A 17,969-nucleotide genomic window follows, 5' to 3' on the forward strand; every position below is an offset into this window, starting at 1 on the left:
AGCTGTTATTTCGGTGGTGAACCTAAACTTGATCTTAATAAATCAGGGAGACGCAGGGGAGAATTATCCTATAATGGATAATCAAAAGAAATTTGAGAACTTAACTTACTAAACTGACTGACTTTTCTCACACACACGACGACGGAATCTACAGACTCCATAACAGTGGCAAAGGATAAGAAAATCTTACATATATGGTCGTCAATGTTTCACACTCTACTAAGGTCAAATGATAACGCATATACTACCCTGTATGATCATCACATACGTACAGTAATCAATTCATACATTTCTTAACTAGCCTCGTTGCCTTCCCTTATATTCCCGGCGTCGGTCGAACTTTCATTTGTGTGTAATTATAATTTTTCAGCAGATCTTCCATGGACGTGTGGACGCCATGTGCGTTACCAAACCTGCTCAAATAAAATGGCGTCGTAGCAGACGACAAACAACTGATTTTGTTTCAACTTTCTTACAGGACGTTCACGTTAAATTGGCATCACACTAATTTAGACGAGTAATAATATTACCCTAAACATATGTTCATGGTTTGTGTTAAGGAAGGCCTGTTTAGGAGACACATTCTTCCGTAGATTATGGTAGATGACGCCAAGACAATTCCCATGTTGTCTCGTCTACTCTACTTAGTTACACGCGATATCCGAAGGCTTCCACGAGCTACAATATTAGATTCAATATCTTACTAAATATTTGATTACTTCACATTGGAGTAGCCTCCAAACACGGCCATAGGCCAATTGGCATTATTATGGTCATAACCTAAGAAAATGTAATGTTCAGTAAATGATATAAAATCTTTTAGTTACACTGTCATACGAAGAAGACTGAAATTCTGAAAATACCTAAGATCTTCAAAATATAACTCTGTATTTGAAGGAAATTTGTCCATTCATTGAAAAACGTAATATTTCCGAACTGTTCATCATCCAACTTTGCTAAAATAGACTGACTTGTCTATTTTTACCTAGGTCTAACTTGGGATAGAATAGGTTTGGATTTTACTACCGTCTTCCTTGTCTTTAGTAATATACTTTACCATTAATGTGAACGTAATTCTGAGAGTTTAATTGCTTGGGTGACTCATCAAGCGAACGGAACCATTACGTAGTTGGTCGTTACAAACGTGGTTGATGTGGTTACCGTGATACGGGTACAGGCCGCCCAGCTCCTACCGTTCTAGGATCGAATTTTGGCTGCGGCACAATGTCCACAGTTTACCCAGCTGTTCATCTTCCGTTAGTGGGTTAGTCGATGAGGTATTATTATTATCATTGTTTACTTTATTAAAGTTATTTTGAGAAGGATTGATTGAAGGGACTTTGCCTCATCAATTGCCTGGGTCATTTAAGGCCGTCAATGTCAACTTCACCGACCCAAAAATATTAAATAATTTCAAGTGTTAAAGATACTTTTAAATCCACATACCATCTTTTAATATTTAGCTCTTGACGAGCGAACATGAGAAACAATATCTCTTGATCATTAACTATGTTAACGAAGCCCTGAGATCATACCTTTAAATAAATCATAAACAATAGTTACTCAAAGACATGTACTTACAACAGTTGTAAGACTTAAATTTACAAAAACTGACGAAAATTGAACAAATGCGACATGCTCAGTATACATAAGTTACTCATACCCTCGTTTTCTAAGATGTATGGCTCAGAAATTACTTCAGTGTGCCCTACCGTTCTCTACATTTCTGCTTTTTAAGTTATCACCTCGCTAAGATTGTCTTTCTATTGGCTGATCACTTCTGTTGAATACAGATTACTAATACAATTAAATATAATTCACTTCTTCATGAGGAGGTAATATTCAAAAAGGTTTACTCTTCTGTAGGAACTTAAAAGGATGTCGTTACATATGATACATAGCTGTACTTTCGCATGACAGGAATTAAATATATTTGTAATAAAGCAAAATATTGCATCACACCCAACACACATATCCACATATATGTTCAAGACACTACAGACACACACGGGTCAATAATGGCACACTCCAGTACGAGCGGTCATTGGCCTGGACCAAACTTAATAATGGCGAATCATGAAACACATTCACTTGGTGTGTACATTGTTTCATATAACATTACGCTATGCAGCTGTGGTATTTCACCGTATTAGGGTTTATTCATGATGTTCCCAGATTATATCTAAAAGAACCTTGGGTATAATTATGCAAGATGGAACCCATAAAAATCCACTTATAATCTTTTCATAAGCCGATCTCCCAAATATTTTCAGAGTAGCTTCTCAACCTGTGTTTGGTCCTATCATATATTTTTTTTTTTATCTATCTTGTAAACCTAATATACAATCAGCCTTAAAATCATTTCAAGTAATCAAAACACACGGTTGGCTTATTCACAATAACAACAATTACATTATTCCTATTCTTAAGTTACCACATAATGAAAAATAGTATCTAATATAATCTGCAATTATCCCAAGCACTGTGATCTCGGATAATAATTACATACGTCAGATCAAACTGAAAAATTACATTGGAATAATAATGGTACGATAATCTGGGTTACGATTATCTCTGCCGAGTTTGGTTGTATATAAACGACAGGATTAATTATACGGAATTATACCCAAACACGTTTACTGATAATACAATATTTCAGGAGACCTACACAACAAACAGTCGGACGAATGGATAAAAAAAATCTAATGCTCAAAAATTTAAGAGAAAAATGGGAAAAATAAAATAGGTGGAAACGTCACAACTTATTCATCATCACGTGAAATGCATCATGGGTGAGGGACGGGGTACAATATCTATATGTAGGTTATCATCAAAACTTGAAAAAATGATATAAAGATGCTGTAATACGAACACAACACATATTCAACTTTAGTCAGGATTTTCGGTAATCGTCCAAACATCTCGTTTTGAAGTGCCACATAGAAATGACTGGTGAGAAGCGCACGTACGAATACAACGCCGACGGCGGTGCCAGACGTACCCTCTGTTTACCCAGTTATGATTGACTTTATTCAGGGAGGCTAGTATACCAGGATAGATACACACGTATGCAAGACACCACAATAAGGTACACAGTGGCTTCCAATAGGATAACTTACGAAAGTGGTACAAAATTATTTCCAGTAGGATCCTTGCAGGAAGAAATCAACAAAGGAGCCACCGCACTCCATACAAGACCACATATACACACAATATACCCGTCTCTCTAAAACAGTTAAAAAGTTAAACAAAAACACCAGACATATTATTACTTACATGTCTAGTAATATACATAATCACTTAGTCCTGAGAATCTTTCTTCGCCAATGTGTCTGATCTAAAAAGGTTTTTTGAATGTCTACATATTATTTGGTAATGAATTCCATTCTTTACTGGCTATATGATAGAAGGTATGAGCTGCAGTTCCCTTGGCTCTTGGGACATAAAAGTTAGATTCACTGTCTAGTCCTGATTGATTGGCTACTTAATAACCTATGAAAATCTTCTGTAAGATATGTGAGCCCTTTGTTGTATATGTTAAAGACATAAAGATCAATAAGGTGTGACATTATTCTTATATATCCATTCCTATGACACCAAGACAACCTTACCATACAAAGATAAAATCATGAAATGCTACAGACCAAAATAGCATGTCAGTCAGTTTATCTTATCTAAGCCAATACGGGAATTGTTAGCCGACGAACTAGATCGCTACATATTAATCTATCTATAAATCAAGATTACTCACTTTATTAATCAAACTACTGTTTAATGAGCCAGTTCATGCATTCTCATGCCTTTTTATATGTAAACAACACCATTACTTTTTCAATTAGCAAATTCTTAAAATGTGCCGAAATTATACTGGATTTCAGCTTATAAGTTCTAAGATATAAAATCCAAATGTGTTTATGGCTCAGCTTTATATGGCGACTACTAGCTTCAAATCATATTGTTGAATTTGTTATATTTTGCAATTTTCTGAAATTCTATCCATCATATAAATGCTAAAGTTCGACACAACACAACCACGTTCGTATGGTTTAGACGAGTCTCCCATTCCAATCTCCGTCATATGTATGATTTTTTTTTTTCGTGACTACGTTACGATGGTACAGTCGTTTAACACAAACCATTCAAGTCCGGCCACTTCCTATACGCACTTTCTACCGATATATGGCAACCTCGAAAAGCATGGAACGCTGTTCCATACAGACGTGGGGCAAAGTTTTTTTTTCTATTTATAGGTGTGCTGAGCATTGGAATAAGTTACCGTCAGACGTAGTGAATGTTAAAACTTTTAAATAACTTCAACAAAAGTCGTTTAGACAAATATGTTATAAATTCAGGTATACGTACTGAGAAAAATGCTTGAAATAAACGTATAAATGACAGCGCTCACGGGGACACTAGAAGGCTAATGTGCGGCAATGGGATAATCGATGATTGCTCAGAAAACTACTGAGCGGAATTACATTTTTTGTCGTCATATCTTATTCTTTTTTCAGACAACCCCGTCGTGGGCCAAACAGGCCTCCTGTTGTCTGTCTTTCTCATGTAAACCAATATTTCAAATATTTTACCGGGTGCCGGAGGCGTCCAAAAGACATTTAGCTTCAGGATGGCCCATCAAAAATTGGATCACATTTTCAAAGTAATCCTGTCTTCTCAGTTCATAAAATTCATAAATGCGATGCCTTACATGTTAATCATATTACTCCTCATATCTGTAGTGGACACACGATACTGAAGGCTATCTTGAACCAGAGATGAGGCTGCTCAATCAGTAATCATTTGACAATAAGTATATTTGGTATAGACTTACCTGACGTACATTTTAACTTTACAAGGTATCAAAAGAACGTGAATGTAATGATTTTTTTTATTTCCAAAAACGTTAAACTACTCTTAAGAATTACGATGAATGGTGCACAAATCAAGATTAATCATATATTATACATAATAGTGAAACAATCGTTATAACAGCATGATCCAATTCTCGACTGAATTTCTGAATATTCCAGTTCCATTTTTCGAAACATAACCATTTTCATTTTTGAACATAATTACGTTTTATTTTCTTACATTACTGAATCGATTTCCCTGACGTATTTTAACTGGAGTGTTTTTCTGAACTTAAAAAGAGAACACCTGGAATGATTCTGAAATTCATACAACAATTCATATAAACAAACTTATATTCTAGATCAGTATTCTGAGGGAGGAGAATGATATAATTAAGGAGGAGAGACAGAGAGTAGTGGAAGAACTATAGAGACTCTCTGCGTCGTGGGACGTGCCGTTTTCTGTGTCACCATCCTGGGCCTTAGTCTGTGCCATTTTCGCTCTCTCCAACTTCTCCTTCTCCAGGTCCTCGAACCTGGAGCCGCCGCCCGGGTGGATGGGCATCAGCTCCTTCGGCAGGCCGTAGTGGGCCCCGGAGTCCCGCCCGTCGTTCTTGCCCTCCGTCACTGGCAGGACCACCGGCTCCTGCATCACCTCCACCCCGGGGTTGCACTCCGTCCCCACCGTCGGCTCCACCTCCTCCCCCTCCTCCGCCAGGCCCGTCCCCGCGTGGGGCGTCGTGGTCACGTCGAAGCTGCTCTCCGTCACGTAGCGGGTCTGCTCCGGTTGACTCTGGCTGGGCACGTCCTCCCAGCTGTGCTGCGACGTCTCCTCGACGGACGAGGACTCCTTCCGCGTCGTCGTGTGGCGGATCTTCTCCGTTCCTTCCCCCGGGTGTGGCTCGGGGGCTGGGCCCACCGGGTGGCTGGCGGGGGGCTTCACCCTGTGGTATTTTTTCGGATACTTGTCATGGGTCGCCTCCCTGGGCCAGTGTTCACCCTGGGGGAGAGAGAAGCAACACCTGCAACGCTGGTGGACGACTTCGTCAACGTCAAGCAACACAACAATGATTTCCTTCCAATGATTCTAATGAATCTGAATACATTATACTGAGATCTGAATACATTATACTGAGATCTGAATACATTATACTGAGATCTGAATACATTATACTGAGATCTGAATACATTATACTGAGATCTGAATACATTATACTGAGATCTGAATACATTATACTGAGATCTGAATACATCATACTGAGATCTGAATACATTATACTGAGATCTGAATACATCATACTGAGATCTGAATACATTATACTGAGATCTGAATACATTACACTGAGATCTGAATACATTATACTGAGATCTGAATACTTTATACTGAGATCTGAATACATTATACTGAGATCTGAATACATCATACTGAGATCTGAATACATTATACTGAGATCTGAATACATTATACTGAGATCTGAATACATTATACTGAGATCTGAATACATTATACTGAGATCTGAATACATCATACTGAGATCTGAATACATTATACTGAGATCTGAATACATCATACTGAGATCTGAATACATTATACTGAGATCTGAATACATTACACTGAGATCTGAATACATTATACTGAGATCTGAATACTTTATACTGAGATCTGAATACATTATACTGAGATCTGAATACATTATACTGAGATCTGAATACATTATACTGAGATCTGAATACATTACACTGAGATCTGAATACATTATACTGAGATCTGAATACATTATACTGAGATCTGAATACATTATACTGAGATCTGAATACATTATACTGAGATCTGAATACATTATACTGAGATCTGAATACATCATACTGAGATCTGAATACATTATACTGAGATCTGAATACATCATACTGAGATCTGAATACATCATACTGAGATCTGGATACATTATACTGAGATCTGAATACATTATACTGAGATCTGAATACATTATACTGAGATCTGAATACATTATACTGAGATCTGAATACATCATACTGAGATCTGAATACATTATACTGAGATACTGAGATCTGAATACATTATACTGAGATCTGAATACATTATACTGAGATCTGAATACATTATACTGAGATCTGGGTACATTATACTGAGATCTGAATACATTATACTGAGATCTGAATACATTATACTGAGATCTGAATACATTATACTGAGATCTGAATACATTATACTGAGATCTGAATACATCATACTGAGATCTGAATACATTATACTGAGATCTGAATACATTATACTGAGATCTGAATACATCATACTGAGATCTGAATACATTATACTGAGATCTGAATACATTATACTGAGATCTGAATACATTATACTGAGATCTGAATACATTATACTGAGATCTGAATACATATACTGAGATCTGAATACATTATACTGAGATCTGAATACATTATACTGAGATCTGAATACATCATACTGAGATCTTCATACTGAGATCTGAATACATTATACTGAGATCTGAATACATTATACTGAGATCTGAATACATTATACTGAGATCTGAATACATTATACTGAGATCTGAATACATTATACTGAGATCTGAATACATTATACTGAGATCTGAATACATTATACTGAGATCTGAATACATTATACTGAGATCTGAATACATTATACTGAGATCTGAATACATTATACTGAGATCTGAATACATCATACTGAGATCTGAATACATCATACTGAGATCTGGGTACATTATACTGAGATCTGAATACATTATACTGAGATCTGAATACATTATACTGAGATCTGGTACATTATACTGGAGAATTCTGAGATAGCATTATACTGAGATCTGAATACATTTAATAACTGAATCTGAATACATTATACTGAGATCTGAATACATCATACTGAGATCTGAATACATTATACTGAGATCTGAATACATTATACTGAGATCTGAATACATCATACTGAGATCTGAATACATTATACTGAGATCTGAATACATTATACTGAGATCTGGGTACATTATACTGAGATCTGAATACATCATACTGAGATCTGAATACATTATACTGAGATCTGAATACATCATACTGAGATCTGAATACATTATACTGAGATCTGAATACATTATACTGAGATCTGATACATTATACTGAGATCTGAATACATTATACTGAGATCTGAATACATCATACTGAGATCTGAATACATTATACTGAGATCTGAATACATTATACTGAGATCTGAATACATTATACTGAGATCTGGGTACATTATACTGAGATCTGAATACATTATACTGAGATCTGGGTACATTATACTGAGATCTGAATACATTATACTGAGATCTGAATACATTATACTGAGATCTGAATACATTATACTGAGATCTGAATACATTATACTGAGATCTGAATACATTATACTGAGATCTGAATACATTATACTGAGATCTGAATACATTATACTGAGATCTGAATACATTATACTGAGATCTGGGTACATTATACTGAGATCTGAATACATTATACTGAGATCTGAATACATTATACTGAGATCTGAATACATTATACTGAGATCTGAATACATTATACTGAGATCTGGGTACATTATACTGAGATCTGAATACATTATACTGAGATCTGAATACATTATACTGAGATCTGAATACATTATACTGAGATCTGAATACATTATACTGAGATCTGAATACATTATACTGAGATCTGAATACATTATACTGAGATCTGAATACATTATACTGAGATCTGAATACATTATACTGAGATCTGAATACATTATACTGAGATCTGAATACATTATACTGAGATCTGAATACATCATACTGAGATCTGGGTACATTATACTGAGATCTGAATACATTATACTGAGATCTGGGTACATTATACTGAGATCTGAATACATTATACTGAGATCTGAATACATTATACTGAGATCTAGGTACATTATACTGAGATCTGAATACATTATACTGAGATCTGGGTACACTATACTGAGATCTGGGTACATTATACTGAGATCTGGGTACATTATACTGAGATCTGAATACATTATACTGAGATCTGAATACATTATACTGAGATCTGAATACATTATACTGAGATCTGAATACATTATACTGAGATCTAAATACATTATACTGAGATCTGAATACATTATACTGAGATCTGAATACATTATACTGAGATCTGAATATATTATACTGAGATCTGAATACATTATACTGAGATCTGAATACATTATAGTGAGATGTGAATACATTATACAGGTTATGGTAATGTGGTGCAACACATGCATATACTGAGCCAGGCACAGTATATGCATGATAAGTAGATTAATGACATCTCTACATATCACTTCTTAACGTCAGGTCATGAGGCCAGTGCCTGAATTACAATACAAACGATAATAAACAAAAGTGATTAGTTTTATCTTTTATTTTTGGTATTTCCATCTTCAACATGAGAATCTATCTACATTATCTACAAGCAACGCTTATGTCTCCACGAATTATTAACGTCCATCATATTCCATATTTCACTTTAAGCCAAAATTCAAATATTAAAAAAAATAACAGTAATTCTAATTATGTTACAGAGACTGTCTTCCTCAATAGCGAAGCCATATCTAAGATCTAAATCTAACTACATCAAAACTACCTCGTACTTTCAGAATCTATCTACATCAAAACTACCACGTACTTTCAAAATCTATCTACATCAAAACTATCTCGTACTTTCAAAATCTATCTACATCAAAACTACCTCGTACTTTCAAAATCTATCTATATCAAAACTACCTCGTACTTTCAAAATCTTATTCTATTTTTTATTATACTTTGTCGCTGTCTCCCGCGTTAGCGAGGTAGCACAAGGAAAAAGACGAAAGACTGGCTCAAGCTACCCACATACACGCACATATACATACCTACACATTTCAACGTATACATACACAGAGGCATAAATATACACACATGTACACATCCTCACTTGCTGCTTTCATCCATTACCGTCGCCACCCCACCACACATGATATGGCACCCCTTCCCCCCGGGCCAGGTAGCGCTAGGAAAAGACAGCAAAGGCCACATTCGTTCAGACTCAAGTCTTTAGCTGTCATGTGTAATGCACCGACACTACAGTTCCCTTTCCATATCCAGGCCCTACAAAACTTTCCATGGTTTACCCCAGACGCTTTACATGCCATGCTTCAATCCATTGACAGCACGTCGATCCCAGTATACCACATCGTTCCAATTCACTCTATTCCTTGCACGCCTTTCACGCTCCTGTATGTTCTAACCCCACTCGCTAAACTTTTTTCACTCCATCCTTCCACCTCTAATTTGGTCTCCTGCTTCTCCTCCTTCCCTCCACCTCTGACACATATATTCTCTTTGTCAATCTTTCCTCACTCATTCTCTTCTTGTGACCAAACCATTTCAAAACACCCTCTTCTGCTCTCTCAACCACACTCTTTTTATTACCACATATCTCTCTTACCCTTTCATTACTTACTCGATCAAACCACCTCACACCAGATATTGTCCTCAAATTTCTCATTTCCAACACATCCATCCTCCTCCGCACAACCCTATCTATAGCCCACGCCTCACAACCACATAACATTGTTGGAACCACTATTTCTTCAAACATACCCATTATTGCTCTCCGATTTAACGTTCTCGCCTTCCATACATTCTTCAACGCTCCCAGAACCTTCGCCCCCCCCCCCCCCCCCCGTGACTCACTTCCGCATCCATGGTTCCATCCGCTGCCAAATCCACTCCCAGATATCTAAAACACTTCACTTCCTCCAGTTTTTCTCCACTCAAACTTACCTCCCAATTGACTTGTCCCTCCACCCTACTGAACCTAATAACCTTGCTCTTATTCACATTTACTCTCAGCTTTCTTCTTTCACACACTATACCAAACTCAGTCACCAGCTTCTGCAGTTTCTCACCAGAATCAACCACCAGCGCTGTATCATCAGCGAACAACAACTGACTCACTTCCCAAGCTCTCTCATCCACAACAGACCATACTTGCTCCTCTCTCCAAAACTCTTGCAATCACCTCCCTATCAACGCTATCCATAAAAAAGTAGATAGACTTTCAAAATCTATGTACATCAAAAGTGCCTCGTACTTTCAAAATCTATCTACATCAAAACTACCTTGTACTTTCAAAATCTATCTACATCTAAACTACCTCGTACTTTCAAAATATATCTACATCAAAACTAACACGTACTTTCAAAATCTATGTACATCAAAACTACCCAATACTTTCAAAATCTATCTACATCAAAAGTACCTCGTACTTTCAAAATCTATCTACTTCAAAACTACCTCGTACTTTCAACATCTATCTACATCAAAACTACCTCGTACTTTCAAAATCTATCTACATCAAAACTACCTCGTACTTTCAAAATCTATCCACATCAAAACTACCTCGTACTTTCAAAATCTATCTACATCAAAACTAACTCGTACTTTCAAAATCTATCTACATCAAAACTACCTCGTACTTTCAAAATCTATCCACATCAAAACTACCTCGTACTTTCAAAATCTATCTACATCAAAACTAACTCGTACTTTCAAAATCTATCTACATCAAAACTACCTCGTACCTTCAATATCTATCTCCATCAAACTACCTCGTACCTTCAATATCTATCTCCATCAAAGTACTTCGTACTTTCAATATCTATCTCCATCAAACTACCACGTACTTTCAATATCTATCTACATCAAAACTACCTCGTACTTTCAAAATCTATCTACATCAAAACTACGTCGTACTTTCAATATCTATCTCCATCAAACTACCTCGTACTTTCAATATCTATCTCCATCAAACTACCTCGTACTTTCAATATCTATCTACATCAAAACTACCTCGTACTTTCAACATCTATCTCCATCAAAACTACCTCGTACTTTCAATATCTATCTCCATCAAAGTACCTCGTACTTTCAATATCTATCTCCATCAAAACTACCTCGTACTTTCAATATCTATCTCCATCAAACTACCTCGTACTTTCAATATCTATCTCCATCAAAACTACCTCGTACTTTCAAAATCTATCTACATCAAAACTACCTCGTACTTTCAATATCTATCTCCATCAAACTACCTCGTACTTTCAATATCTATCTCCATCAAACTACCTCGTACTTTCAATATCTATCTACATCAAAACTACCTCGTACTTTCAATATCTATCTCCATCAAAACTACCTCGTACTTTCAATATCTATCTCCATCAAAGTACCTCGTACTTTCAATATCTATCTCCATCAAAACTACCTCGTACTTTCAATATCTATCTCCATCAAAGTACCTCGTACTTTCAATATCTATCTCCATCAAACTACCTCGTACTTTCAAAAACATTCTAAAAAAAAAAAAAAAAAAAAAAGCTTTTGGAGGAGTGAGTCGTGACTGACCTTATTATTATACAGAGAAGGGCGAGACATCTCCTCCAGGTGTGCCAGCTCCTCCTCCAACACCTGCTCCTCCAACACGTGGGGGTCAGGAGGTCCCTGGTCAGATGTGTAGAGTGGTGACACCTGGTGGTGGAACTGTGACTCTGCAGCCTCGGTCAACACCATGATCATCAACACCTGTGAGGAGGGGAGGAGTACGTGAGGCAGTGAGGGAGGCTGTGAGGTGAAGACTGGGAGATGAGGAGAGGCTGTGAGGTGAAGACTGGGAGATGAGGAGAGGCTGTGAGGTGAAGGCTGGGAGATGAGGAGAGGCTGTGAGGTGAAGGCTGGGAGATGAGGAGAGGCTGTGAGGTGAAGGCTGGGAGATGAGGAGAGGCTGTGAGGTGAAGGCTTGGAGATGAGGGGAGGCTGTGAGGTGAAGGAATGGCACAGCAGACAGGAGAGAGGAAGAGGAGGGGGAAATGATGAGAAAGGGGAAAAGAAAACGAGAAACTGGCCTGGTAGGAGAGGGAAGGGAGAAGAAAATGGGAGAGAGGAAAGGAGGGGAGGAACGAGGAGAGCAGAGAAGGAAAGATGAGAGGAAGGAATAGCAATGTAAACAAATGTACCAAAATGAGGCAGAGGGGAGACTGCTGAACTACCCTCCCCAACTCCCCTCTTCTCTCCCCATTCCCCCCCTCTCTCAGGGGGGAGGAAACCAGAGGTAAATGGGACAAGATTATTGGTAGGGCAAGAAATGAGTGGGGAAGAGAGGAAGGTAAATACTACTGTATTATAGTCTCAAATGTCATGCTTCCACAACAGACGCAGGTCACCAATGTATAAATATGAGAAATAACAAGAACATATATATCTATTTGCTTTGTCGCTGTCTCCCGCGTTAGCGAGGTAGCGCAAGGAAACAGACGAAAGAATGGCCCAACCCACCCACATACACATGTATATACATACACGTCCACACACACAAATATACATACCTATACATCTCAACGTATACATATATATACACACAGACATATACATATATACACATGTACATAATTCATACTGTCTGCCTTTATTCATTCCCATCGCCACCCCGCCACACATGAAATAACAACCCCCTCCCCCCTCATGTGCGCGAGGAAGCGCTAAGAAAAGACAACATAGGCCACTTTTGTTCACACTCAGTCTCTAGCTGTCATGTAATAATGCACCGAAGACACAGCTCCCTTTCCACATCAAGGCCCCACAAAACGTTCCATGGTTTATCCCAGACGCTTCACATGCCGTGGTTCAATCCACGGACAGCACGTCGGCCCCGGTATACCACATCGTTCCAATTTACTCTATTCCTTACACACCTTTCACCATCCTGTATGTTCAGGCCCCGATCACTCAAAATCTTTTTCACTCCATCTTTCCACGTCCAATTTGGTCTTCCACTTCTCCTCGTTCCCTCCACCTCCGACACATATATTCTCTTGGTCAATCTTTCCTCACTCATTCTCTCCATGTGACCAAACCATTTCAAAACACCCTTTTCTGCTCTCTCAACCACACTCTTTTTATTATCACACATCTCTCTTACCCTATTATCATTTACTCGATCAAACCTCCTCACACCACATACTGTCCTCAAATATCTCATTTCCAGCACATCCACCCTCCTCCGCACAACTCTATCCATAGCCCACGCCTCGCACCCACATAACATTGTTGGATTCACTATTCCTTCAAACATACCAATTATTGCTTTCCGAGATAATGTTCTCGACTTCCACACATTCTTCAAAGCTCCCAGAACTTTCGCCCCCTCCCCCATCCTATGATCACTTCCGCTTCCATGGTTCCATCCGCTGCCAAATCCACTCTCAGATATCTAAAACACTTCACTTCCTCCAGTTTTTCTCCATTCAAACTTACCTTCCATCTGACTTGTCCCTCAACCCTACTGTACCTATTAACCTTGCTCTTCTTCACAGTCATTCTCAACTTTCTTCTTTCACACACTTTACCAAACTCAGTCACCAGCTTCTGCAGTTTCTCACACGAATCAGCCACCAGCGCTGTATCATCAGCAAACAACAACAGACTCACTTCCCAAGCTCTCTCATCCACAACAGACTGCATACTTGCCCCCTTTTCCAAAACTCTTGCATTCACCTCCCTAAAAACCCCATCCATAAACAAATTAAACAACCATGGAGACATCACACACCCCTGCCGCAAACCTACATTCACTGAGAACCAATCACTTTCCTCTCTTCCTACACGTACACATGCCTTACATCCTAAATGAAAACTTTTCACTGCTTCTCACAACTTGTCCCCCACACCATATATTCTTAATACCTTCTACAGATCATCTCTATCAACTCTATCATATGCCTTCTCCAGATCCATAAATGCTACATACAAATCCATTTGCTTTTCTAAGTATTTCTCACATACATTCTTCAAAGCAAACACCTGATCCACACATCCCCTACCACTTCTGAAACCACAATGCTCTTCCCCAATCTGATGCTCTGTATATGCCTTCACCCTCTCAATCAATACCCTCCCATATAATTTCCTAGGAATACTCAACAAACTTATACCTCTGTAATTTGAGCACTCACTTTTATCCCCTTTGCCTTTGTACAATGGCACAATGAAAGCATTCCGCCAATCCTCAGGCATCTCACCATGAGTCATACATACATTAAATAACCTTACCAACCAGTCAACAATACAGTCACCCCCTTTTTTAATAAGTTCCACTTCAATACCATCCAAACCCGCTGCCTTGCCGGTTTTCATCTTCCGCAAAGCTTTTACTACCTCTTCCCTGTTTACCAAATAATTTACCCTAACCTTCTCACTTTGCTCGCCACCTTGACTAAAACACCCTATATCTGCCACTCTATCATCAAACACATTCAACAAACCTTCAAAATACTCACTCCATTTCCTTCTCACATCACCACTACTTGTTATCACCTCCCCATTAGCCCCCTTCACTGAAGTTCCCATTGATTCCCTTGTCTTACGCACTTTATTTACCTCCTTCCAAAACATATTTTTATCCTCCCTAAAATTCAATGATACTCTCTCACCCCAACTCTCATTTGCCCTCTTCTTCACCTCTTGCACCTTTCTCTTGACCTCCTGCCTCTTTCTTTTATACATCTCCCACTCATTTGCATTATTTCCCTGCAAAAATCGTCCAAATGCCTCTCTCTTCTCTTTCACTAATAATCTTACTTCTTCATCCCACCACTCACTACCCTTTCTAATCTGCCAACTCCCACGCTTCTCATGCCACAAGCATCTTTTGCGCAAGCCATCACTGCTTCCCTAAATACATCCCATTCCTCCCCCACTCCCCTTACGCCCTTTGTTCTCACCTTTTTCCATTCTGTACTCACTCTCTCCTGGTGCTTCCTCACACAAGTCTCCTTCCCAAGACTCTCACCACTCTTTGCATCCCAATATTCTCCTTTTCTGAAAACCTCTACAAATCTTCACCTTCGCCTCCACAAGACAATGATCAGACATCCCTCCAGTTGCACCTCTCAGCACATTAACATCCAAAAGTCTCTCTTTCGCGCGCCTATCAATTAACACATAATCCAATAACGCCATCTGGCCATCTCTCCTACTTACATACGTATACTTATGTATATCTCTCTTTCTAAACCACGTATTCCCAATCACCAGTCCTTTTTCAGCACGTAAATCTACAAGCTATTCACCATTTCCATTTACAACACTGAACACCCCATGCACACCAATTATCCCCTCAACTGCCACATTACTCACCTTTGCATTCAAATCACCCATCACTATAACCCGGTCTCGTGCATCAAAACTACTGACACACTCATTCAGCTGCTCCCAAAACACTTGCCTCTCATAATCTTTCTTCTCATGCCCAGGTGCATATGCACCAATACTCACCCACCTCTCTCCATCAACTTTCACTTTTACCCATATCAATCTAGAGTTTACATTACACATGACAGCTAGAGACTGAGTATGAACGAATGTGGCCTTTTTCGTCTGTTGTCCTGGCGCTACCTCGCTGATGCGGGGGGGTAGCGATGCTGTTTCCTGTGGGGCGGGGTAGCGTCAGGAATGGATGAAGGCAAGCAAGTATGATGATGTACATGTGTACATATGTACATGTCTGTGTAGGTGTATGTATTTATATATATATGCATATCTATGTATATGTGCGTGTATGGGCGTTTAAGTATATATATGTGTATATGAGTGGATGGGCCATTCTTCATCTGTTTCCTGGCGCTACCTCGCTCACGCAAGAAACAACGATTATGTATAATAATAATAATAATAATATTAATACTACTAACACTACTACTACTACTAATAATAATAGTAATAGTAATAATAATAATAATAATACAATAATAGTAATAATAATAATAATAATAATAATAATAATATTATATTAATAATAATAATAATAATAATAATAATATAAACCAGGTAACTTCTCGTGTGACGTCAACACGGTATTGATGTGAACACATGTTCCAGGGTCGCTACTCTGACTGGTCAACTGCAGTGAAGTGTTGTGTCAAGTGCAACTGTATCTGAGTGTAAGAATAACTGGTTATGATTAACTGGAACAATATTTTCAACTAACTGGAACACTTATCAACTGACTGGAAGACTTGTCTACTGCCTGGAACACTGCTGCTGAGTAGAGAGGCGTTAAAGAGGTGTAATACATTTCCAGGGTTCAGTCTGCCATGTGCTTCTCACCAGAAGCAAGTAGAAAATGAGGAGAAATGATAATAATAAAGGAAACATATCATCATATTCAACATGACACAAATGAACGTTATATACACAACAGGACTTACATGTGGCTTAGAGCAACACCAAAAATGATACGATCATTTTTATATTATTGTCTTCATCAATGTACCTATCATGTCCAAACTTCAAACACATAATATACTCTGTGACGATAGAAATTGTTGGCTCTAACAATTTTACCCAGACAGTCCAGTCACAGCCGCTCCATATTATCTTTCTGATAATACACACTTCACCCACCATAACATATATATATATACAAAAATAAATGACGTGTTCTATCAATAGACATACCATCTCTCCATGTTATACATATAGCACTTGACAACACTACACTCACACAGCTCATTCTTCGTAACTCTTAAGACTTTCCTGCGGTGAGCACTACGGGCTAGCTAGCACTGCAAAATGGCAGGGGCATTAGGTAGACAGACACATTAGGTAGAGGTAGTTAGCGGGATCATTTGGTAGGAGCCTCTGCAAACACTGCACTACAGTTGGCCTCCGCCAGTGGCCTGCTAAGGGTGAGGCGCTACAAAATACGAAGCGGCACTGGAGTCCGCGAGATATGGAGACTCTATTGCCATGGTCACCTCCTTGCGGAAGTTCACGAAGAACACAGGTGTCACAGATACAGATCGATAGATAACCATAAAAACAGATAGATAGGGATAGGTATATATCAACCACATACCTAGAGACTCATAGCATCTCCACACAGTACATATATCTTTCAAATAACCGGAATGACCAGCATTCCCACTGTAATGGTGTAGCGGTTAGCGTTCCTGACTGTGACACATTC

General features: G+C 38.5%; 1 protein-coding gene and 1 long non-coding RNA gene across 15 annotated transcripts in view; both read right to left on the bottom strand.

Moving 5' to 3' along the window:
* The window catches only part of LOC139751793 (uncharacterized), a 50,885-nt gene extending 50,475 nt beyond the window's left edge, over nt 1-410 (bottom strand). Inside the window, exon 1 of the long non-coding RNA XR_011713424.1 lies at nt 289-410. This is a non-coding gene — a long non-coding RNA (uncharacterized lncRNA). The remainder of the gene's footprint in view (nt 1-288) is intronic.
* A 4,461-nt stretch (nt 411-4,871) lies between these two features.
* The window catches only part of LOC139751795 (uncharacterized), a 1,071,207-nt gene continuing 1,058,109 nt past the window's right edge, over nt 4,872-17,969 (bottom strand). For all 14 annotated transcript variants that reach the window (XM_071667340.1, XM_071667334.1, XM_071667342.1 and 11 more), the window contains 2 exons: nt 12,353-12,529; nt 4,872-5,847 (listed from right to left, as the gene is read on the bottom strand). In XM_071667340.1, the coding sequence (XP_071523441.1) occupies nt 5,206-5,847; nt 12,353-12,529 (819 nt within the window). In that variant the 3' untranslated portion in view covers nt 4,872-5,205. The remainder of the gene's footprint in view (nt 5,848-12,352; nt 12,530-17,969) is intronic.

This window comes from Panulirus ornatus, chromosome 12, assembly GCF_036320965.1.
Source record: "Panulirus ornatus isolate Po-2019 chromosome 12, ASM3632096v1, whole genome shotgun sequence".
In the NCBI taxonomy this organism is placed as follows: Eukaryota; Metazoa; Arthropoda; class Malacostraca; order Decapoda; family Palinuridae; genus Panulirus; species Panulirus ornatus.